The 25,906-nt window shown below is 34.7% G+C and overlaps 1 protein-coding gene across 6 annotated transcripts in view; it reads right to left on the reverse strand.

Annotated features, from left to right (window-relative positions):
* Nucleotides 1-6,732: 6,732 nt before the first annotated feature.
* Nucleotides 6,733-25,906, reverse strand: part of FUT8 (fucosyltransferase 8) — an 83,839-nt gene continuing 64,665 nt past the window's right edge. For all 6 annotated transcript variants that reach the window (XM_033514978.1, XM_015630022.3, XM_015630024.2 and 3 more), the window contains 4 exons: nucleotides 24,743-24,989; nucleotides 23,410-23,586; nucleotides 17,018-17,168; nucleotides 6,733-13,385 (listed from right to left, as the gene is read on the reverse strand). In XM_033514978.1, coding sequence (XP_033370869.1) covers nucleotides 13,068-13,385; nucleotides 17,018-17,168; nucleotides 23,410-23,586; nucleotides 24,743-24,989 — 893 coding nt within the window. In that variant the 3' untranslated portion in view covers nucleotides 6,733-13,067. The remainder of the gene's footprint in view (nucleotides 13,386-17,017; nucleotides 17,169-23,409; nucleotides 23,587-24,742; nucleotides 24,990-25,906) is intronic.

The raw sequence follows: 25,906 nt of genomic DNA on the forward strand, positions 1-25,906 counted from the left end.
TGACACAGTATGAACTCAAACATGAGGTTCTTACGTTTCACATATTTTAAGGCTTGTATTACACACCAGTAGGCTGAAAGCTGAATTAGTCCTGCCACTGGCCTAATTTAAATGATGTCAGGGCAGATGCAAACAGAGCTCACCACCTGGTGACATCTTCATGAGTAATGCATTAGTATTATTCAGAATATATGTCCTCAAATTAGGCATATTTCCCAGCCTTTACAGCCTTATCAGAGTCAACTTCTGGAGACCAGCATGGCTCCTTAAAATTGAGAAACAAAGACAAAACCATAGTATGCATAAATGGCAATGCAGTTGAATAAATTATAATGGAAAAGTAGTGAATCAACCTGAATATGAGACAGACTGTTATAACTCCAGTAAAGAAATTAGCAAGCTGCAGGATGGTTACAACCATACCTACAGGGACAGCTCAGCCCTTGTTCCTTTATTCCCTTTCTGGAGTGAGACTCCTAAACACCAGATTTTTACTGCAAAGTTCTCCATACATGCAAAATCCATGGCCCTCCTGAAACACACTGCTAGATTTCAACAACCATTTCAGACACCATATTGTCTGAGTGCAGTCTCCATCCACAGACTACAATTCCAGCATAATGTATACACAGGCTATTGGTATAACCATTTGGAAAACAAATTTCTGGGATTTCTTCTCTAACCATGAGAATACATGGAACAGTGCTGGATGTGAGGGTTTTATTGTACAACAAAGCAAACTGCTTGCTGAGTTGTGTTTAGTACCTGTCCCCTAAAGTTGGGTTAAGATTATACTAATTTTGACCTCCAAGCAATTAAATTTTCAAAGGGGCAACTGTGTTTCACTAATTTGCATCTTTTAATTCTGCTGAGCCAGAGAAGGCCTTCTGTAACTTTTCTCAGCTATATTATCACAGTACAATAGTAGCTACAGGTAGTGTGTGGCTGGTGCCAATAGAGACAAGGCTTTGCAGTAATGCTAGAATCACTGCAAGTATCCTGAGCTAAACTTTGAATCTAGTTCAAAATTTTGAGACTTGCAGTTCAGGTCTCCTTAGGGCCTCATGCTAGTATTATATCTAATTTAATGAAGAATGAAAAACTTACACTGGTTTCAAGATAATAATTGAGTAGGCTCCAGTTCTGGCAAGATCAAAATATAAAACTGTAGGGATCTTGGAACCAAAAGAATTTGGACTAAATGGTAAAAACAAGAATTATTCACACTGCTCTCTGCACATTTAGAGTGGTCACCATCATTTCTAAATACCTGGACAACAAGGGGAAAAACCCTAAAATGAGTGACTTAAATTTTCTCCTAACAATATCGTCTCAAAATACAAAGCCTAAAAACAACATAGTCAGAATGATACATACATACATTCTAGAACATAGATAAATAATCTTAAGTCAGTAATGGCAAAACAAAAAAAACTGTCACTATGAATTTGGGAAGTACATGTCTGGGGAAAAGCATTGCTAATTATTTCATCTCTTAATAAGGCTGTAGGGAAAGAAATGACAGAGAACTGATCTGGGTTTCTTGCCCTAAACCCCCAGAAAGAACTATTACAGTCCAAGGGTGTAGTGGCTGATAAACATTCATGACACCTCACACTGAAGAGCAGAATAAATATATGACAACTATAGAGAGAAGATGCACAACTATCTCAATATTAAAGCCTTAATAATTAAAAGATACATACCCGTAAAGTATCCTATTTTTTTCCTGATGTCTTGCTATAATGTGCACTCCGCTGGTTCTGGGCAGGCATTCCTGCACCTAGATCAAGAAAACTGAGGTTCTTCAATTCCTAAGTACACTTCAGCATGGTGTAAAGGAAACACTCTACACTTATTTCTTTTTAATTATGGAGTTCATGAGGTATAAAGAAATACAAAGCAAGTGGAAAGCTGGGAAAACTGGAATACATTAGGGAACAGCACACTACAAACAAATCTGTTAGAGGCAATTAACTTTTTTCTCTCTTGACCTATTTATTCCTATTCTGTTGACATTTTAATCCAAATAAATGAATGAGGTACAAAATTAGTCCTTTTTCAGAACTGATGGAAGGAAGAACTAAATAAAAAACATACCCAGAAGAATAATTGTTAAAGATATTTTGGAGAATGTCTCTAGAACAGTCTATGTTATTTTCTTGTATTGGCCAATGAGTAAAGCTGGTGAAAATTTTTGTACATGTTTGGATTATACTGAGCAGTCCTGTCCTTGACCAGTCACAGCACTGCACTCCACTCATATCTAGTTTGAAATTTTCAGGTGCAAACTATAAGATTTGTAAGACTCAAAAGAGACAAAATCTGCACAGCTTAATTCAAAAACAAGTCAAGATTACGGTCATTATAACACCTGAGCTGTGTATATTTATCAGTATATTTAGGAGCTTTGGTTAGGATTCAATGAAAACTTTGTAACCATGAAACACAGAGTATTTGCACGTGTCTAGGGCCTTCTGATACCAAAACTTTTAAAAATCTGTTCTAGATGTTGCAGTCTTAAAAAGTATGTACATATCACAGAGACAAAGAAAGGCAACACATACATTAAGCACAGTGCAAAGAAAAAAATTTAGAAAGTTTAATAGAGTATAGGAGAAAGGACACTGCCTTTAAAGGGACAGAAGACTCAAATTGCTGGCACAAAGTAAATCCTTGGATAGGTCCAAAATCTGCAAAAAAAAACTAGGAAGAAAACTATGCTCATTATCATCAGAAGCTGCAGTTAAACAAAAAACTTTATTTCCATGTCTATTTTTTCTTTGCAGCTATTTTTCCTGGTACTCAGATTAATCTTTTCTTGAATGTAGCCTGTATAGATCAGAAATGCATACAAGAGCAATCTTCCTAGATGCTGCTGAAAAATGTTACAGCATGAAACACTTTGTCATCAGTCAGAAAATCACCGTTTTTCCCACAAAGCTCTCAGATAATTTGAACTACCCTGTGGACTAAGTTTTCCTTATCTGTGAAGAAATTGCCAGAATAAAATGCTTCAGCTAAATTTTTGAGACGTCTCAGTAGCAAGAGAATTGTAAGGAATGCTTCAATCAGCATACCTTCCTGGAATCCAAAATGCATCCTCAGGAAAACATGGATTCCAACAGTCTCTGATAAAAGGCTTGCTGCCTTCCATCTGCAAACAGATACACCACTAAATGGTACTACTGCTGAAAACAAGGATCACTCATCTCAGCAATTTTCAATTGTGATTCCTGGCAAACCGTTTTCCCTAATTGCAGGAGATGCTAGAGATACTTAACTTGAGCATTGACATGATAATCTGATGATGCTCTCAGGCATCCATTCCAGAGTACTGATAATAATGTAAACAGAAGGAAAAAGGATTTATGGAATTTGGAACATCCTTGTCTGCTTGTGTATATATTACTTCATTGTCATACACAAATAGAAGCTTGACCTATGTGAGGAATTCTGAGAAAGCATTACATCAGCAACACAAAATTCCTCAGACAAGTAGATAATAATAAGAAAACTTGGGTACAGTGCACTGTACAAGTACACACGCTTGAAAAACTGAATCCTCCCCAGACAGAATCTGAAAACTCCAGAGTTTTCACTGAAATCAGTATAAGCATTTTTGTCCAATAACATGTTCTTAAGTGATAAGACTCAACAACTCTTTGAATGTCTCCAATAATGAAATGTAGTTCACGTTCTTGATTGCTCAGTCACTGAGTGTGTGCCATGATAAACAAGTGGCAGACTTCAAACTAAAACTGTTGGTCATAGATACTGTCCTCTAATAAAAACATCCCAGTTAGAATGGACACTGATTTCACAAATCATTTCCTAGCCATACTGCTGTGCACTGATACACTCTGTACTTCCTATAACTTGAAAATGATTAATTAACATGACACATCAATGTACCTCCTTATGCATGAACAGCTGTTCCTACACTTTCCAGATGGATATACTTAAAGTCCTATCATTCATGTTATATACCACTCACAAGTGGTTATCCAAAAACCTCAAGATGCAAAAATACTAAATACTTTAAGAGAACATCAAGGTAATTTTTTAGCAAGATTAAAAAAGTCTTGAGGCTTAATTTCATGTAGCTGTTCTGACAGGCAGCCTGCACACTAAAGAGTCTGTCCAGTTCCACAAATGCAAATTAATGATGATTCCTCACAGATAAGCAGCAACTTAGATGAGCTGTGAAACCAACAGGGGAAAACCAAACCCTAATCCCGGGTATTTCCACTCTGGCACTCTCAGTACTCTTTCATGCAGTTCTACTCTCGGGAATTCAATAAGCTTTCTGCTTTTCATTGTTTGTGCTAGGGCTAAATGATCTACTGTTTCTGGAAAAGCTTTACTTCTCCTAGAAACCTTTTAATCTATTGTTTCAGGATTAAGAAGTCTGAACAAAAAGGATTTTTTTTTCCTTTTTCTTCTGAGAACCATAAAAATGTAATATATAGAAGATGAAATTTGATTAAGAAATCAGATGTGTTGATAATATCTTTGCATTTAGCTTTGTTTTCGGTTTTTGTATATATGGAGGGTTTCTTTGAGATATAAAGGGTCAGAGTAGAAGACCACTCCATGTATAAGCAGAGACAGGGAAGCAATCAGTTGGAAATAAAAGCTGGCAACAGCAGTAGAGAACTTGCTGGAGAAGTTACTGCATAAAAGGAGAGAGTAATGGACACTGTTGTGCCTTGTACTAGCAGCATGCTCAGAAAACTTATTTACGACTCCCTTTCAATCAGACAACACTACTGCCTTGTTTCTAAACTAAATTTTAATTTTAAATAAATTTAATTTTAGAATTTAAAATTTTAAATTTAAATTATAAAATGAATTCAAGCTGGATAAGAGAGACTTAAGCAAAAGAGTGGCAATGTTGAGAGAAAAAATTGTATCACATGGAATTAGCCCTAACTAGTTCTTGTGGACTCCAGACATCTGCTGTCAGGAGGGGTCACCACTCTTTCTCAGGCAGTAATAAGAGACAGAAGCATTTTCAGAGACTTAAAGCTTGCTTTCAGCACCAAATTGTTGGCAACAGCTTACAGTAGTAAGCTACTTGCTACAGGAGAGAAGTTAAAATCTATCTTGTAGATGGCCAGCAAGGCCAATGGCTGCTACTTCAGAAATAAAATAACTCTTATCAGTAAAGAATTATGTAGTTTTCTTTTTTTCAATCACTGTGGGTGGCTTTATCAGAAGGAAACCCTTCATGAGAAGCTACGAAGAGGGAGTAACATCAACAGTGCACTGAGAAAACTCAGACTGTTTTACTATGGAGGCAGTACAGCAGAGCAGCTGTACTAACATGATGCACCTTATCAGAAAGCAACAGGATGTTCTGGAACCAGTGTCCATCCAGCACAAAATCACAACAAAATAATGTCTGTCTGTTAAACAAATCCTGAAGGGGCAGCCCAGGAAGAGAAGAACAACAAGACCTTCAGTTAATTACAGGACTGCAAACCTTTGTATCAAGCCAAACATTACCTTGGTTGCATCCTGGTCTTCTTGAGGCTTCTTCAGATGCTTCAACAGATTTTATCCCTTCATGTAAGATACAGAGCTGTCTATGTGTGCATCTCAAGAATGAAAAAGGGCATGAGTCAGCTCTAGACATTTCACCAAAAGGTGAGAAAAGCCTGGTATTCCAATGGCTCCTTCACTTATTTTCCTACTCAATTTTAAAAGCACAGAAATGAAAGATATACATTCACATTTACTGCCAAAAGTGTCATTGACTAATACCAGACCAATCAGCACAGAAAGGAACTTGTTTCAATTCACAGTTAAACAGATTTAGCATACACAGTCAGTTATTAACTTCCAAGAGAAGGAATGAGAGCACAAAAAGTACACAAGATAATTTCTTAATTAAACTGTGCTGTTTCAGAACCAAACATGTAAATATACTATCAATGACAAAGGTCATCAGCATGTAGGAGGTATCTAAGATAACCTCCTGAGTCTGATTTCTGATACTTGGATTCCTTGAGGTAAAGTTTGGGGTTGTTTTTTTTTTCATACACACATAATGGCAAATAAACAATATATATAACCAAACAAAATATTAATGTTACCTAAATAAAAGGAAGCATAAAAAATAATATTGAATTTAGCATTACAGATTAAATGTTTAAGAAATTTTATGTCTACAATTATTATTCATATTACTGTACTGTCTGGGGATCCTACTGAATGAACAATCCCACTGGGACAAAGAGGTGGAAACACTAAAAAAGGCAATTCCTGGATCATAAATCTCATAGTCTAAACATTGGACAAAAGGAATGAGAAATACACTCAGGAACACACAAAAGAGCAAATATGAAAGAGCAAATATGTAATAAAAAGTAACCATAGCATATCATCAGCCCTAAAGAAATTCATTTTGAGCAGGGAGATACATTGCATCTATAATATTCTAATATTAACAAAACTATTTTTCTGTTGTTTATAAACAAAAGGAACAGTTAAGGGAATGAATCTATCAATCCTAAATCCAGTACATAAGATTCTCTCGCCCCTGTATTATCTCTACTCATGTACAGGTTAAAAAATGGCCAAACCAGCCAAAAAAGATTTTTCTATCTTTGCTGAATAACTGAATCTTATTCATACACAACCATCATTTTAAGAAAAGCTTACACCATCTGAAAAAACATACCATCTGAAGCAAGAATGAAACTGTCTAATTCCAAAAGTCAGAACTTATTGTGTATAACAATTTTATTCTCAAGTGGAAACAAAATTTTATAGATGTTACAAACTGACCAGAGATTTAGAATTATAAACTCATTATCACAGGTCATTCTCCAGCAATAAGGTGAACTACTGAAGCAAACTACTCCCACCAACATAACACAGGCCCAATTCCTCCTCATTCACAAAGAAGCAAGCAGGATGTCCTGGCTTTTGGTCTCTTTCCATTCTTCCAGCTTGCTACTACTTGGAAAGGTGTCAGCAAATACTCTTGGCTTCTTGAAGAGATGGATCTTCTGTAGACAGCCAAACTGGACAGCAATCTCCACATTCAGTGGCTTCTCACAGCTGAGCTGCAATATCCTCGTGGCTCTGCTTGCAGTGGACTAATTAACCAAGAATGGTGCAGCTGTATTACACAAACCACCCCCACCCACCAACTTACCAGAGAGAAACATTAAAACTAAGTTATAAAGGATACCAAGGCTGAAGGGCAGCAAATTATCTGTATAGTCCTGTAACAAGACTGCATCCACATTGTGTTTCTTGCAAATTAAGCTGCAGGCATTAGTGTATAATAAGCACTAGCCAAAAATGAATAGGGAATGTTATGAAAATATATCTTTCATCTGGTCTCTTCATACTTAGCATGGTATGAGCTGTAAATCTTCTTATTAAAGGCATTTCTATGCCTTGTAAGCCTCCTAAACACCTATCAGGCACATCAGATTATAGTGTTTCCTCTTTGAATCCTTCACTATACTAATGAAGGACAACACAAAAATGTGTTTCTAAAAAATAAAAACAAAAATGCAAACATGCCAGGAATATAATTTCACATGTTATTATGAAAACCCAAATACAGACTTTTCCCTTGGAATCCTGGTCAAGTAATGACCACTGGGTAAGGAAATCAAAATATGTGAAGCAGAAAGGCATGAAGAAGGTTCATACAACCACTGTCAATCAGGATCAGATGCATGGTAGGGCTAATATAAGAACAAAAAATGTCACAGTCTTCAGGAAACATCAGGCTAGCTGCTTCTTGGTGCAACTCAAGTATGTCTTTAAGACAGTTAAGAGGAAATGGGATGAGGTCTGTTATACTTCTTGAAGAAAATGTAGGATATTTGGGACTTCATCTCACCATCCTCCAGAAAACCCTTCATATACTAAAATGAAAACAAAACCTCGAGTCTGGATAAAGTGGAAAAATCATGCAAAACTGAAAGTAAAACCAGTACATGTACTGCCAGCAGTTATAAAACATGTACAGTACAGTGCAGGGGAGATGGCTCCTTCCCTCAGCAGCACCTCCCACGGAGCCAGCCTGAGTGTGACGTTAATTCTGAGCAATGGCAAAGACATTTTTGTGCAAACAACTGGCATGCCTTTGCAGTAATCCAAACTTGTTTGAATTGCAGTGGCAATAGGATTCTGCTGACAAGCTGAGTCAAAGGAAACAAGCATAAAAAATAAAGGGATTCCACTGAATAGCAAATATCACCAGCATTGTCTGTGCACAGTAGTGAACGGACTAAACACCAGCAAACATCAGGGGAAGGGATTCAGCAGTAACACTGAAAGACCTCTGCCTTATGTACTTCAATTCCTAAATAATCTTGTACTCAGTGAATGCAACCAGCGATGCAAGCAAGCATACAAGCAATTCTTTTTTGCAGGCTTGGGAATTTTATACTATCCTCTTATTTGTATCATGCAGGGCCACGTTTCATGCTTTTTAGAAATGAACAAGATACTATGAAGTCAAACAAAACCTGTATGCAGTTCATATTTATAAATAACTTTCTTTGCTTCAGTCTTGCTCCAGGTAAGCTTGCAGGTAGATAGAGAGAACCCTGACAAAAGTCTGGAGACTACAATTACAATTCTAGGGGCACCTTAGGAAAGTAGAATTTAAATTAGCTTTAAATGCACTTTTAATTCCATGCAATAAGAAAACTAACTTTTTGAGCCCCTTGACAACCTGCTCCCGTGCCACCAAAATAGGAATGAAACTGTAGTTTCAATAATAACAAACAAGAATCAGAATATGACCATGATGTTTATACACAACTTGGACTGGTGTTAGGCAAAATCAAAAGGAGGGTTGCAAAGTCTATATACGATTTCACTAGCTGAGGCCCTTCACCCAGTACAGAAATGTTTATTTGTGGCTTTATAAGGTGATATAGCAACTCATATTAAAAGCACAATATCATGTTTTACTAAATTCCCTCTCCTTTCCATTTCCCAAACTAAGCAAATTATTTTAATCTGGATTCCTCTGTCACATCAGAGATTACATTGTGAAGAAACTAATGACCTGGAAAAACCAAGTTCAATTCACTGTTATGAAAAGGTTCCAAATGGTAGGTGCTATTCCACTGGCAGGAAGAAAAATCTCCCTCCCCCTATCAAGAATTTGTCATGAAAATTTTCCACTTATTTTCTATTATGTTCCTAGCTCAGAAGACCCTTATTTTATAATTGCAAACCAAAGAAACATAAAACCCATTATGAAGTAAACATTTACATTGTGAATATCTCCCTGTAAAAAAAGGTACCACCAGATCTCCTTTCAGAAAATTGGTAAAGGAGAAAAATCTTTTTGTTTTTCCTAGTTTTCTTAAAGTTCAGTGATAGAATTAAACAAAAAAGACTAATCTGAAGGTAAACATTTAAAAATATGTAAAAACTTTGAAATAAAATATCACTTTTCATTAACAAATCTGTAATACTCAGCAGCTCACGTGGGCAGGATGGTGGTAGAGAAAGCCTGTAAATCCCACGCATTTGACCATGGGCTGGCCTGAAAATCAAGAACTCAGGTCAGTGGTATATCAATGTCACAGAAGACCACTGAACCACTCAGAATAAATTTCTTAGCTTCCAAGCAGCACGAAGAATACGGTTTCCAAAGGTTACATTTAGCTGGCAAGTAAGTTTTTACAGAGAATGTGATGGTGGTAACACAAAATCACAAAGAACGCAAGAGTGCTGTTCATATTGGGTTTTATGTATGCAACATGCATACAACGCAAACACACGCACCAAAGTTTCTTAGAGAGAAAAAAATTTAATTAAACAGTGCTTGTTTAAGGGCATCTGAAGGCTTATTGTTTAATGGATAGCAGAGAAGGTGGTTTGGTATGAGGCAAAAATTACAAGACTAGATTGCTGCAGAGCTACAAGATAAACAGAAGAAACACAGTGTATGCTTGCCTCCTCACAGGCATTCTGGCTAGTAACTTAATGAGTTCATAGCCTTCAAAAGATTCAGCTTTCTCCCAGGTATTCAAGACAAAATTTTTATTTCCTATTATTTCACTTTTCTGTGAGCTACAATAAAAATCTGGGGGTCTCTTTTCCATGTACTCATCAATCCTTCTATTGATATAGACCTGACTACACCGAGAATAAAGTCTCAAGTATTCATTTTGTTCAATATAAAACAAAATCAGTTTTCATGTACCAATGTCCCAGGATTCCAAAATATAACTAATTGGTAGTCTTAAAGGAAACAAATCTCTAGAAACATGCATCTAGCAAGCAGGGTATTGCTAGATTTCTTCCTCTGAGAAGTACTGAACTTCAAGCACTAGAGGATCATATGACCCAGGGGGATAAGATCATAGCATCTACAGTCGTACATTTCTGAATTATTAACAGTAATGCTATAATTTTGTATCATTTCATGATCATTTTCTCAAAGATGATGACCTAATTATTCATTAGGTACTTAGAATATGTAAGGAGGCATGTGTGCCATGCCAATGTTTTGTCAGATACAGTCTGCTGAGGAATTGCCACATTTTATAGGTGCAGCTTCTACAACACCAGTGTTCTGTTTTGTCATTACCACACCAGAAGACCTGCTTTCACCTTTGGGCTCACCTTAGGTATTCTGTTATTTACCTTCTTCCGTTGTATTTTTAACTGAGTTACCTGACTACAGAAAGATTTTAGTGTTAATTTATTTCTGAATATTATTTCTGAATCACACTCTAAGAAATGAGCTAGAAATGATGGGCTCCGAAGCTGTAAGTAAACAGCTTAAAAACAAAACATTTTCAAAATCTATAAACCTATATAAATTAGCTAATGTAGTATTTGTGGAGAAACAATTAAAGTAGTTTTTCCCAAAAATAAACTGCATTGACTTAATCGCTGAGGAAGAAATGTTCAGGGGTTTGGATTTTTTTTTTCAAGTTGAAAAGGAAAGTAGTAGTATATGTACAATTCAAAATAAAGTATAAAAAAAATAATTATTATTTAGCCTGCATTTGTACCTCTGAAATACCACATTTGCCTGAATTACTGGAAAATTTGCCAGCATCACTTAGGCAGGAAACTAACATAAAATTGCTTCCTTGGTAGCTCCAAAATACAGAAACGCCAGTTGACTCTAGGCATCTTTTGTCACAAAAATTCATCTTTTGCACTTCCTGGCTGCTTTTACTAATTTTCCATTACCCTTCAATCAGTCTTTAAATCTCAATTGGTATCCAAGCTCATTTTCACAGATATGTCTATTTAACACTACAGTAAATGTATCTTTTTCCCCCCAGAGATTTTCAACTTTGATTTTGTTATTCTTTGTCGAGAGACAAAATAATTTTTCAGTTGAGGGACACATTACTGGAGGGGATTTACAGGCTCAGTCCTGCAAGAAATGCCAGAAAGTACTGCTTTGTAATTCCTTCACATACCAATCCAGTTCCATCTCACCACTATTTCAATTGGAAGCCTGCTGCTGAACTGCACATTGCCAGAGATTTCCTTTTAGTTTTCAGCCTAAAATTTATTCATGGTCAAGTGCATCCATTCATTATTTTAACACTGTCCTTGGTCTATTCATAAACATAATTAAATATACTTTTGCTGTGCTAAGGTCAACTAGCCATGCTGTTTTAACCTTTATTCATGTGGCATTTTCTGAGTCTCTGAACAGTAAACATTTTCTGTACTTCCAGTAATCCAAACTGGATTGCACTGGAAGCTATAAAATGCTATTAAATATTTTTTTTAATTTGGAAACAATCTCTTGTCATCCTACATATTATATGTATCTATATATACAACCATCAAATCTATGAATTTATTTGTAAAATTATTTTGTAAATTATCTCTTTTCTTAATGAGAGCTGACTGGCAAGAGATTTCAAAACACTAAGAATTACTAACAATCTTATGACATGCATAAAAATTCATCCTTGTATATTTTATTGTAACCTACTATTTTTGGGTAAGCTGTTAGATTTTTTTAAAGTAGTCCAGACTGACAGGTTCTAAAAATGGGATAACCTGAAGTATTTTACTTAGAAGTAATTACATTCAGTGCCAAAATGCTAAGTGGCCATCCATAATAACCTAAACCCTGAATTATTTTTGGAAGAGAAACAGAAAAGGTAAGTAAATTGTGTCAGAGTGTAAATGTAAGCAATTTAGCCACTGAAGTAATCCTGCTGTAACCTACTGTCCACAAAGCTGAGCAGCACTGTGCCCTACACAACTGTTGTACTACACAAGTGCTTTAAATTTCAATGAAACTCCAGCTAGCTTTTCCTTCTTTTGTGGATTTTGTGTTGTTGAATTTTTTCAGTCTAAGGCAATGTCTAGAAATTACCAGTAGTAAAGAATCTGTTCATGGCATTGTTTACAAAAGCTCCTAAGAGACAGTGACTACTTTATTGATGAATGTAACCTTTATTTTATTAATTATGAGAAGTAATCAATGGAATGCTAAAAAAACCCCATACTTGTAAAGAAATCTAGTCTGAAATCTGAATCTGTCGTTTGAAGCAAGTTCAGTGGTCATGGTAACACCAGATGAAAGTGGACTCTTGCCCATTGTGAAACAGGCATGGCTCTTCTAAAAAGGTCACAAACTTTTCAAATATAGGCACCATGTTTCAAATTTTGCACATACAAAATATGTTCATGTCACTCAAATTACACAATGTGGCAGTGTTATAAGTCTGAACATTATTGTCAATTAATGGCGGAGGAAAGAGCCCGAAGCTCACGTAAGACTAATGACTGGGACAACTCCTGAAAAGAGACAAGAAGTATAAAACAACAGTTTTCCTGTTGTACGTGGGATTGTGTGTGCATGTGTGAGAGTGCATATAACAAAAATGTTTAAGAGTAAGTTCAGACAACAGCCCATCCACTTGTTCTCAGTTTCTTCTCCAGTTTCATTGCAAAGGCTTTGATTTTAACCGCATGATAAAATGCAAATTCGAATCCCATAGAAACCAATAGTTAGTGTGTTGTTGACTGGTTTGAACCAATCAAAATTGAGTTTTATTATAATAACTTCTGAATGTCTTCCTTTTAATCTACTTGTCAGCCTCTGGGTATGTAGGATACTTGACTGTCTCAATTTTCTCCTTAACTTTATAGGATGGGTACAGGCCTGTTCTTCCTAATTTCCTATTGATGCCTTTTGAATAACCATCCCAGTGGTTTCCAGCTACTCCAATTATATCTCCAGGTTCCATAGGAATTTCATCAGCAGTTCGTGGATGATGAGCATAAATAGCAATCTGGTTGTGAGCATTCTGTCCCCCAAAGTAGTAGATATCATCCAAAGAATGGAAATACGCCGAAGCATCTGGATGCAATGTCTGCATAATTTCATAGGCAACTCGACAAACCTTAGAAATAAAAACAGAAGTCATTAATATTGTGTGTGACTGAAATATACCACAGAAATCAACAACCAGTGCACAATAACATTTCCAAGAGTATCAGGGTCTGGAATGGCTGGGTCCAAAAAAAACACATAACCAACCAACTAACAAAAATAGCCCCCAAAAAATTCAAAAACCAAGCAACACTAAACTGAAAAACCCGCCAAAAAGCCCCACAGAATCCCTGCATATTTGCTACTAATTTTGCAGAATCTTAACTGGGCTCTGGTGATCAGATTTAGTAAACAAACAAATAAATACATAGATAAATAATTAGTACAGTGTACTCTTCAGTATAAAACAAAAAACACCTATATGAACACTAGCAATTCTGCTTTTTAAAATTAATGATCTGTAGCCAATCAAATGTAAAAAATAATTAATTTACTTTTTCTACTACTACTACTAATTGTATTTTACTTCCCTTTGAACCTTTAGAATTTACATTTTCAAATTTATCCTGCAATAATGAGACCTTGCATTTACTTCCTAAAGGAAGCTCAAATTTTCACAACCAAACAGTTCCGTAAGTCCAAGGCTTTAAAGTGCTCTTTATATTAGAACAGTGACAGAATTGTGACTGCTGGCAACTTAGAAGAAAAATAAATGAAGCTGAATTCTGTCAAGAAAATAATTATGTTGGTGAGAAGAAAGATGCATTTTTACTTGTCATTGTATCCCATTTTATGAAGGGAATTTTCTTCAGACTGAACACATGTTCCCACATCAGAATGATGTTCTATTTCCCAGAGTTGCCAGAAACACAAAAGTCTACTACTATATTAGAAAAAAACTTTTTCAACAGCTGGCTAAAAAGCTCTTCTCTGTCAGGTGTCTGACTTGACTACTGTGGATTTTTCTGACTTCTGACCTCCATTACTGTATCCTTCTCTGATTTTGCATAAGTTTGATAAAAGCTGATTAACAATACAGCAGATTTCTTCAGTATGAAGAAGCATTTGAGCTTTTTCATAAATTTTCAGTCTATGTTAATATAGTAAAGCTTGATTTTACTTTTATTTTCTCCCTTTGAAGATGCAGTGAATAGAACTTTGATCAGTCATACAAGACATATTTGTACTTTCTTAGCTCCTTTGAGAGAGGTATTTGCTTTAAAAATGTAATAGATTTCCTTTTATCCCTCTGCATCTGAACTTTAAAACAACTTTTCAGAAATACCTTTCGAAGATCAGTCTGAAGTTAATTATTTCAAAGTACCTGTTACACACCATAATATAGAAACAAATTTGATTACCCATATATTTGCAAAAAGGCTATTTATTTTATAGCCTCTGTGACTGTTTTTGTTTTGTTCTCTGTATGTGTGTGTACCCCAGGAAGCAGACACACATAATACACACTATAAAGATTGTAAATCTTTTCAGTAGAAATATTTTTAGCAAGTGTGTCCTGCTAAAACAGGACACAAAACATTCAACATCTCCTCTCAGCAGCTATTTTCTTTGTATCACCAGATCTGGGTGACTAAACAGTAAACTGTTGAGGACAAACAGCAGGCAAAACATCCACGTGCAGAAATCCAGCCAAAGCCAGCCTTCCATTTTTAATTCTCAGATCCCTTGTTCTGCAGCCTGTATACTTACCTGTACAATGAAAAATACAAAGACTAGTAACTTCCAGAAGGAAATTATGGCAGAAGGAGCTATGACTAAATGAAGACTAAAGAGATTTTTAAAAAAAAAAAAAGAAATCTTTGTTCTTATGTGTAATCTTAATTCTCCCACTATGTTATCCCATGTGGCTTTTCTAGAAAATTAAATTAATCTATTCAATTAATGTGATGCTGCTGAAATATAGTGCCAAGCTAGGACCCTTGACTTTCCATTACATGACAAGACTAATTCCTTAACAACAGCAGTTTAAGGAAACCTATTCTTCTAGTCTTTTAGAAAAAAATGTGAAACAAAAGTCAGCATAGAATTGATTAATGAGAAAGTCCAAAACCACAATGGAAATAATTTAACCTCACTTTCTCTTCATACCTATTGGACAAAAGATGGTCATTTACTGCCTTATTTTTCTTACCTTCAATGCCAAAGTAACTATCAAATAGTTTATTTAAGTGATGAATGGACAAGGATAGCAATTCAATTGTTAGAGATAAGAGAATCAAATTTTAAACACCTTAAAATGAAACTTTAAGAATAGTGGGAAAACTTGCCATAGTCCTTTTAAAAGCCCAACATATGAAGATTCTATAGAGATCCACCTTGTTGCATGCCCAGAAAAACTGGTATTAAATTATTTTTGAGGATTTTGAATTATTAAAGGACAATAAATTTCCTAGAACAGATTAAGTTAATTACTGGACCAAATTCATAGTCCAGCTATTGACAGTAACACTCTAATATTTGATCTCCTATACTTCAGTAGAATTTTCTGCAACTCTGGAAAACCAAATATGTTATCCAATAAACAAGTCTACTGTCAAATGCATGGTGAAAGAGAATGAGAGCTGAGCCCAAAGGCACCATGTACCTCAAAGGTACCCTCAAAGGGGGTTGCATCAGATGCCCCCCAGAAGTCCTGATCAACCTGTAGCACCTTAACTGTGTTGAAGTATTTTAAACACATATTCTTCTTTCAAAATGACTCCAATACTTAAAATTCAATTACAATATATTCTGACCAAGCCATCTGCAGCAATATTTAAACTCTATTTATACCCAAGGTTTTGTTTAAAGCAAACACTTATCACTTTTAACACAGCTATCTGAATATAATAAAGGCAGAAAACGTTAGAGATTTTTCATTAAGTTTTTATCCAAGACTACATAATTCTTCCTTCAGCCTATAAATTGCCTGTACACCAATGCACTTGTGGCATTTAGGAACTACAGCCGTAGGTTTTGTTTCTTTCACTGTGATATGCATTCAGTGGATGTGCTTCAGCTAAATCAAACATTAGCACTACAGTGGATGGCTCCTGACAGCTCTTCTTAGTGAGGATTTTTACTTTGGATTTTACTCAGGTCTTTGGTCTGAAACAGCCTGTGTTAATAACCTTCTAAATATGCTATAAAATGTCATTCTCTCTACAGGATGTGGTGAATGGTAAATAAAGTGTATGCACAAGCATGATTCGGGTATAAGAGGCTTTTCTATACTTTTTGTAGTTTTGCTATCTTCTTGCTACAGCAATTTTATAACGAATTCTGGCTGTCAAAGTCAATAGAACACTGTATTGACCATTTTGTTAACATTAATATTGTGCTTGCTACCTATCTGTCATTACAGTGCAGCAGAAAATTTACACTTGAGGCTGTGGAAAACATTTTGTTTTCAAGTGCATTTTAACTTTTGAGTTTTGTGTCTACTTCCATCTAACAGTACAAATATGTGTGGTTGAAGGGAATAACAACAACAGCAAGTAAAAAACCATCAGTCAGTCTGAGAGAGATCATATCTTGCCATCTGTGAATTAGGTGGATCAGCATATTAGCTACAAAATACTGCTTGGTGACTTTTTGCATTGCTTTTAATCTTAAAACGGATTTTTATAAACAGAGGCATGAAAAAAACTAAGATTTAGAATTGGTACATATAATCAACATTGTGTCTGCACTGCACTTTACCTGGGATGAAAATGTACAGACCAGGAAGTCTGCCTGAGACAAAAAGTGAATATCCAGAATGACACCTCTTAGGGAGTTTTCAGTGTATCGGTTATGGAGTCCTGCTGACCAGGATATGGAGTTATCACTGATAAATTCATAATTTGGATACCTGCGAAAATACAATACACAGTTAATAGCATTGTTCTACGTATTTTTTAAGAAACATTACCTCTGCTGCAAGATAGGGTTGTTAATTTGTTTTAAGTGAATCTCTGTTTTACAGGAAATTAATTACAATTTTGCTGAGCCCTCTAGAATGTCACTGCTGCCTCCGAGCATGCCCTCTCTTTATCTAGAAAAAATAATTACATAAAAAGATCCTGTAAATCTGTATGATACATAAAGTATAAGTGAAAGAAATATCAGGAAGTATATATCACATTCTGCAAATGATGCTGATTTTAGATCAAATATACTCAGATCACTAAGTTTTCTCTACTGCTAAACAGGATATGGGATTCTGAATTTACTAGGCTACATTTATTACCAGACTATTAGATACTGATTAGGACACTGTGCAAAAAGAACAGTCACCTGTAAAAGAGACATATTAAATAAATGCATGTAAACTAATGAAAAGAATAAAAAGTCTTTCACAGTTTGTAAGGCCATATGGAGAAGGAATTTTTCAATTCACTGGTCAAAAGGAATTAAATGTAGAATTCTATGCCAATACACTTTTGTTGACTTATTACAAAAAAAAATTAATACTACCTTAAATCAAAATATTTTTTTTAAATATGAAACCTTAGCTTATATGATATTAAAAGATTTTATCATATAACAATAACTTAAAATTATTTTAAAATCTATTTAAAATATTGAAAATTTCTCAAAAAAATTACACTTCTGTAATGGGGAGCTGAAATCGGAAAGAAACTGTGGAAAGAAGCACAAATTAAACTAATTAAACATTTAATAATTTAAAATATTAATTAAATAATTAAATTTTCAATCTTCCCCATCAAAGGCAATTATTACAGATGTAACAAAGGTGGTAACTATGTTGCTATTACAGAGCAATTATATTTCAATCATTAAGTGCAACTCACATGACTACCAGCCAGCTACAAAATTTCAACTACACTTATTATTACACAGTTTATAATAAAAAAACCTATATATATATATATAAATAATTTTTTTTTTCAAATTTGTAATTTCATTGTAAATATAAATCAATACATTATATAAGACAGCAAGAGAGCTAATATAATATTCCTAAGAACATGCCTAATTTATTCCATTTTAGTGTTAAAAATACGGGGAAAATGTATTCAAAAGTGAAATGGACAAACATAGTTGCCTTTTGTGACTATCAAATCAGTAAATTTATCGCAAGAGCAAATCAAAATACTGTATGCAAAATGTCCACTTTTAATGTGGAATGTATGGGACAGTTTTAAAGGGTGTATGTGATCATCAAGGTCAGGAAAAGTTACAATCAAAAACAATAAGAAACAAATTAATAGAAAATCAACAGAAAAAAGAAAGAGAAGGCAAATAAAATAACTGCTAATATCCCTTCTGAGGAATTACAACAGCTTATTTGAAGTTAAAAATAGATTTTCAGTAAGAACTCTCACAATTTAAATTTTATTTCTGATCTTTTTTTGTCTAACAGTTTTTGTCAATATTTAACCAGTTCTCAAAATAGATGACACCACAATATTTGTCACATATTCTGTTATCATTTTCATTGGGTTAATCATATTAGTTTTTTGGTTTCTTTAAAGGAAGAAAAAAGTACAGACCAAACAAAAATACATCATACTCTACTCTGAGACCTCGCTGAGAAACAGAGATAAGCATCAGTCTTATCTCAAGAAAACAACTGCAAATGGAGCAACACAAAGAACATTTAACAGAAGATGGCATTTCTAGGGACAGTGAACATGGTAAAGATATTTGCAGACCCCTTTGCAAGTTCTTGGTGTCAGGAATATCACTAAAATTAATCATTTCATTCAGACTTGAAAAATCAGAATCCATATGCTGAGCAGACACAAAAGAACTTTTCTTGAAGAATTTGGTTTCTTACTAGCAAAAGATCACTCTAATAACTTTAAGGAATGAACCACAAGGAAAAAAGTGTCATATTTGATCTGGTAAAAAGCAAAAGGTGAGAAATATTTACACATCTTTTTTATGCATACATTTAAAATGTTCGCCTTCTTTCATTTATTCTGAAACAGTTGCTGAGATGCTGTTAGATCTGGTCTTCAATTCTGTTTTATAAAGTTGATCCAAACTCTTCTAACCAACAGCTTCAGAGCCCACTCTTCAAAATAATCATCAAAGCTTGTAATTTATCCACTCTCATGGTTAAGTTTTCAATCAAGCACTTTTATGTTGTTTCCCACACACAATGCTTGGGAAAAGAGGTTTCTTTTAAAATGTGAGTGAAATAGCAGCCATACTCAGTGTGACCAAAGAATCTTCTGGTCCACTATCCTGTCTCCAACACAGGCTGAAAGCAGAGCATAAAGAAAAATACAGAAGGCCAGGTGCACACTCCTCTCAAGCTGTATATGGCCCACTGAGTTCCTGCATTTAATTCTTCTTCCCACTCACTACAGTGATTGAGATTCTATTTGAAGCTATTCTTGCCACAAGGACTGCAAAGAATAAAGGAAATAAAACTACCAAAGTTGTATAGTTAGCTCTTGCTTTCTTTCCCTCCCTTCTCCATCTGTATTTATATTATGATTAATGTAATGCTTACATTTTAAGGTTTTGGGCATTTTTCTTTCTTTTTAAAGTAGAAATTAGGCACAATCCTATTACTAGGATTCCTGAATGTGTTGAAAATGATTCAGACATTATAAGTTGTCATATTTTTATTGACAGAATCACCAAAACACAATACTGTGTCCAATGCCTTCTAGCATTACTCACATAGCCTCTTCTCTGAAACAGGAAAGGCCCAGATTGTGAATCATGGAATCATTCAAGTTGGAAAAGACCTTTAAGACCATTGAGTCCAACTACAAATCCAGCACTTCCAAGTCCACCACTAAACCACATCTCGAAGGTGCCAAATCTACATGACTTTTAAATACCTCCAGAGACAGTGGCATTATATTTCCTTGGGCAGCCTGCTCAAAGACAAAACCAAATAATGGAAACTGGCACAACTCTGTTTTCCTTGTATTGGATTACATATATGTAGTGTATCTCTTCCACATATGTAAAAATAATACCCAGTTCTTTTAAAGCTATCTAATAGATTCTTGAAACCTATGTACAGGGCAGGAAAAATTTATTTTGTTTCATCTTATTAGAAAGGGAAAAAAGAAATCAAAAGAAGGTGGGGAAGAGAGAGTTAAAAATCTTTCCTTCCTGTACCTAACACCCTCAGATAAGAATAGAAATCAAGCACAGGTATGGGACTGTTTCAAGTTTGTGTTTGGTTTCAGAACCTGATCCACGTTCTTGTGTAACTACAGCTTATCACTGCAGGTGCCTGAGTCCCAGGCTCCTGTTCCAATTGCTAGGCCTGTGGAAGTTTCCAGAACCGCACTGAAAATTTTCTTCCCTCTGAAAGAAGATTGGGAGTATAAACAGATTGAGTAAGAAATAATGTGTTTTCTCAGGTCTTGCTCTAGAAGAAATTGGAAAATTTATGAGCTGTTCATCAGATTCCAGTACTTTGAAGCATTGCTGAATTCTATATATCTGGCATACTATGACTTGGGGAGGGCTAGCCAAACTACAGATAGTAGAAAGGGAGAAGTAAAAAAAGGAGAAAAAAGAAAATACAGATGACTTTACAGGTAAACATTCTGGAAGGAAGAATTTGATTTGTGCTCATGTACAAAAGAAGACACTGAAATAGGTTCATATACAAACCAGATATATATTAAATATGGTCTCCTAAGAATTTATGTATATATAATCTGCATTATTTTGAATACCTTAGAGAGTGAAGATACTGTAAGTAATATTACAGACTAGAAAACACATGTACTAGACATTCAAAAATTTGCATGTGAAAACTATTAAATCAGCCAAAGAAAAAGCAATTTACACCATCCCTAACACATCACTTACCCAACATAAATACCAGGAACTCTGCTTACCAGAAGCTGTCAAATACTTTAATCCCCTGATCATTACAGTTGTTGAACTCTCAAACCTTCTACTCTCTACTAAAATTGTTCTTACATGATCCTAATTCTGAAAATATATCACTTCTTTCCTTCTTTTGGAAATAGAACACAAAAACTCTACAAACTGGTGGCAGTGACTGCACTATCTGTACTGCTCTATTTGCAGTTGGTAGACATCTGACTGCAAGGGAAGTTTCTGAATCTTAAGTCAAAACATTTCTGTTTTCATGACCATGAATAGCTTAAAATACTTCCCTTGCTAGAAACAACATGCCTATTCATGTGAATGTTGGCTAAATGTTCTTTACTTAAATGCCAACGCTGTTTGACAGCCAGTCACTCTCTTGTAGAGAGATACAGTACCTAGTACTTACTAATATTATTGCACCAAATAATGAATGCAACATAAGCTACTGCAATGTGACAGCTGTTTCTATCAAAGCTTGGTAGCTCAATGTGACTAGAACATTTTTGTCAGAAGCGTAAACCAATTTATAGTTGATTTCACAAGAAGAGAAAGAAAAGCTTCTTTGCTGCCAAAACATGACCTTAACCTGCCTTCAGATGTTATTAAATGCCCCAACATCAAATTGCATCCTGCTTTCTGTGAAATCACAGGAAGTTTCAAATGCCTTCTACTCAAGGGATCTGAAGCTGCAAGCAACAGTAGGGTGCAAGCAACGTAGGAAATTATGTTTCAGTGTAAGCTGTGACCTGAAAATGCAGCAGTAACACAAAAAATTCTTCAATACTTACAGATTCTATGCCTTTTATGAAAAAAACATAAAATTAATGCTGTATGACTGAGTTGTATCTTACCATATTAAAGTAAAATTGTGATTCGGAATGGACTTGACCTGTAATTCTTAATAAAATTCAGTATTCTTTTACTGAATAAGTTACAATTCTACAATTATTTTTTGTTGCTATTACAAACTTGGGATTATATAGGTAGAGCATGTCACTATTCATAAAGAATGCTAAGGTTTGAAATTTAAAATAAAGAAAGAAAAATGCCTAACTAAAATTGTTACATCAATATTGAATTCTGTTATGTTACAAACAGTTATTAAAGTTAGTCAGGACAATATAATTAATTAAATATTATAACCTCAACTTTGCATTACCTGTCTTTTAAAGTGCAAATCTAAACAATGAAGTGCTACAGTTGTATTCTGCCAGCACACATACAAAAAAAGGAAGGATTAGGTTGCCTTCATCTGGAGTTGAGTTTTTTCATTTAGTTTTTACAAAACACCATCATTTTAAACAGCAGCCTTTTATAGATAAGAAAGAAAAACAGAAACAGCACAGTTGAAATAGACAGGTTTTCAATGCTGTAGAAAGTTCTTCTACTAAAAAATGACATTTTCTGCTTACCTTGCATATGCAAAAGAAAATTTGTTATGTAGTATGTTATCTTATATATTTTTTCAAGAATGTCACCAAGAATAGAACAGTTCAATAATTTACCACTACTGAGTTGCTTTGATTTTAGAAAGTATTAATTAATTAATTAGCAGTATTCATTTACAAGGAAATACAGGCCATGTAGGAGCAAATGAATGTTTACCATGTATCCATTTTCTAGAGAGCTAGAAGAGGATACAGAGCAAAAAAGGGGACAGACACTGTAACAAGTCCTATATTTAAGGTCAAAATTATTCAACATGTATGATTAAAGTCTTCTATGCTATCACTATAGAAGGCCTCCTGAAAGAGAGAAGAGCTTCATCATAAGCTTTTCAACCCAACTATAAAAATTCCTTTGGCAACTGTTCACAGAGAGGTATTTTTTGGACAGGTTTCATATACTTCTTAATATATCAACCAGGTTTTACAATATTTCTGATTAGTTTCTTTTTAATATGTATGTTCAGTAAGAAGTTTATTTTTTATCTTTATATTAAAATAAATTTCTATTATTTATATGTATATTATTTTTATTTACCTCCTTTCTACAGCATTGATTTGTTTTTACATAGTCACAGGTATCTTGCTCAGCTCTCCTAGATTTTTAACATTAAGCTTTGAAAAGCATACTTGGGAGAAAAAAAAAAAAAATCTAAAAAAGGAATATCTGAGAGAAAAATCAAAATCACTTGAAAATTAAGTGCAGTCTTAACTGAATAAAGGATTAAAACCAAAAATTACACTAAAACTTGCGGTGCACAATACTCAGCAACTGTAAAGCCAACCGGAAGGAAGGAACTGTAATATAATTATAATTCATCTTACTTGGATTTTGCCTCTTGCAACAACGAAGGGTCATCTGTAGCCAAATAGACTCTTTTTTTATCAACATGCATCCTGCGAGCAAGCAGCTCAAAGCGCTCCTCCACGTGTACCATGTACTCTTCAATGGGGTGAAATGCTGCCTCTGTCCCTACTTTGTCTGTCCTTCGGACGTGAACACTGGAAAAAGGGAGAAATCAGGAATTCTATTTGTAACTACTATACATGCTTCAGCAAATGAAATGTTAAATTGAATCCCTACATAAAATAAGGATGGATTAAAACTCATCCACGTCCATCAAGACACACTGACAATATGAAGTTAGTCTGTTCTCAAAAGCAATAAAATAATCTGACAATGTAGGCAAAGGGTAACTGAAAGAAAGGAATGAAGGACATTGAATTATAGCATATAAAGTGGCATTCCTTTTGTGCACAAGGTTAAGTTATCTACTGTAGATAGATAATGCTTGATCAATACAGGTCAAAAGGAAAACAGGAATATCCGCATCATATAATGCATAGTTTGAATTAAGGTAGTTACAAATGCATTTTTTGGAACTCCTTAAAATGTAACAAGTGTTCAGATACAGCAGAGGTGAAGTGCCCTACTGGCTCAAGGTCAAAAGCCAACTAACATTTGGACAAACTACTGTGTAATCCTAGAAAAAAAAAGTTTAAGGACTGAAGGAAATTCTGGCAAAGGAAGAAGACTCCAGCACAGCAGCAGCAACATTTTTCACACTACATGATGGAAAAACCTTTCTCCCACAAGCTGCTTTTTGCTGCTTTTGTTCCTTTTCCCTGTATCTCCCCATAGAGACCTTTCCAATTCACAATTATTGCTGAGAAATAACAACTGCGAAAACACCAGCAGGGAAGGGAAAGGCACATTCCATGTTCATATGTAGCCAGTAATAAAATTAATTGTGAATTGTGGCATGTATTAATTTTTTTCCTCAAACATAAAAGTTATAGGCACTGGAAAGAAGAAACAGACAGTAAAGTGCCTGGAATACAAGCTGTAAGACAATTGCATTAATGAAATTCTGTATTACCAGATGTGGAAGATGTGTTAAGAAACCTTCTATTGAGCTGCTTTTTATATGTCTGTTCAGCTACAGGTAGACAAGTGTGCTGAAGAAGTACTTGTAATCAACTTGTATTATTCACAGTTAAAAAATAAGAGCTTCATCTAGAAATCACCCTCTCTCCCCACAAAAATACTTTGAAACTCTGATTACCATCATAAAACAATTTTTTTTCTGAACAGGAATCACTACATATCACACACATATTAAAGCGCAAACAGTTAAAAAGAAAACTAAATACCCACCCGATCACTGGATGTTTGAAACCAAGTTTCCTTGTGGCTTCCTCTATTTCTTTTTCTAGCCAAGGCTGTGGACGAATCAAGTATTTCACAAACTGTGAGACCCACCACACTGCAGGATCCCCATGTACACGAATTAGTCTATCAGCCAAGTCTTCAGGGACAGCCAAGGGCAAATAGGGTGGCCGTGGGTGTAAGCTGTCAACAATGGGAAGTTCCACCACCTGAACATCCTTATCATTAGCCTCACCTGTTTTAAAATACATACTAAGATGAGTCAAGTAGTTTACTTTATTAATAAGCTTTACCATTGGCAAATAATATCCCAAACATATCAACTCATCTGTATCTTCAATTTCAAAAGGACTACCTAACCCTTGCTCTACTTTTTCAAAAGCAGCATTAACAAATCTAATAAAAATCAGTTTCAGAGTAGATTTATATAGGAACTGTATCTAACAATGCACACAAGTAGAACAAAATGGAAGGTTCTTGAATTCTTAGCAGTTGGTAGTTAATAAAACATAAAATGCGTTCCTGTTTGTATACTGATACCCTCTTACATACAGCTATACCATTACTGTGTGCAAAGGCTTATCTGGACAGACTGGTTATCCAAAATGTCTAAAATTCAGTTACTTCTTAACAAATTAAACAAATAAATATTTTAAAGCGTAAGAAATAATAATTAAAAAAATAATTACAGCTCTGCTGCTCTTTTGACCACATTTTATTGCAGTAAATTTCAGCATTCCAGACATCACTATAACCACTGAATTAGCTACTCTGTTGTTAGAACAGGACAAAGACAATTCCTGTCTTCAAGAACTTAAACTATGCAATTAAATAGACCACAGAAAGCATAAGTACTACATAAGCATGTGATATACATACAGGTAAGAATTTGTTGTGTTTTAAATATTAAGTATGGTAGAATATAGAGATGGTTTAGATAGGATTTTAAATCAAGGTTTAATAGCCACCAAATATCTTTTACGAGTTTTTATAAAAGACACCAACACAACTATCTACACACAGCTGCTAATTCAAAGCTATATTCATATACTGAAATAAATTATAATACATTGCAGCATAAAACAAAACATTGCATTTTTGAAGCATTGAACATTTCAGCTAATATTTCTAGTGTGCTCATTTCCTCCAAAA

The sequence above is a fragment of the Parus major genome, chromosome 5 (assembly GCF_001522545.3).
Source record: "Parus major isolate Abel chromosome 5, Parus_major1.1, whole genome shotgun sequence".
Taxonomy (NCBI): Eukaryota; Metazoa; Chordata; class Aves; order Passeriformes; family Paridae; genus Parus; species Parus major.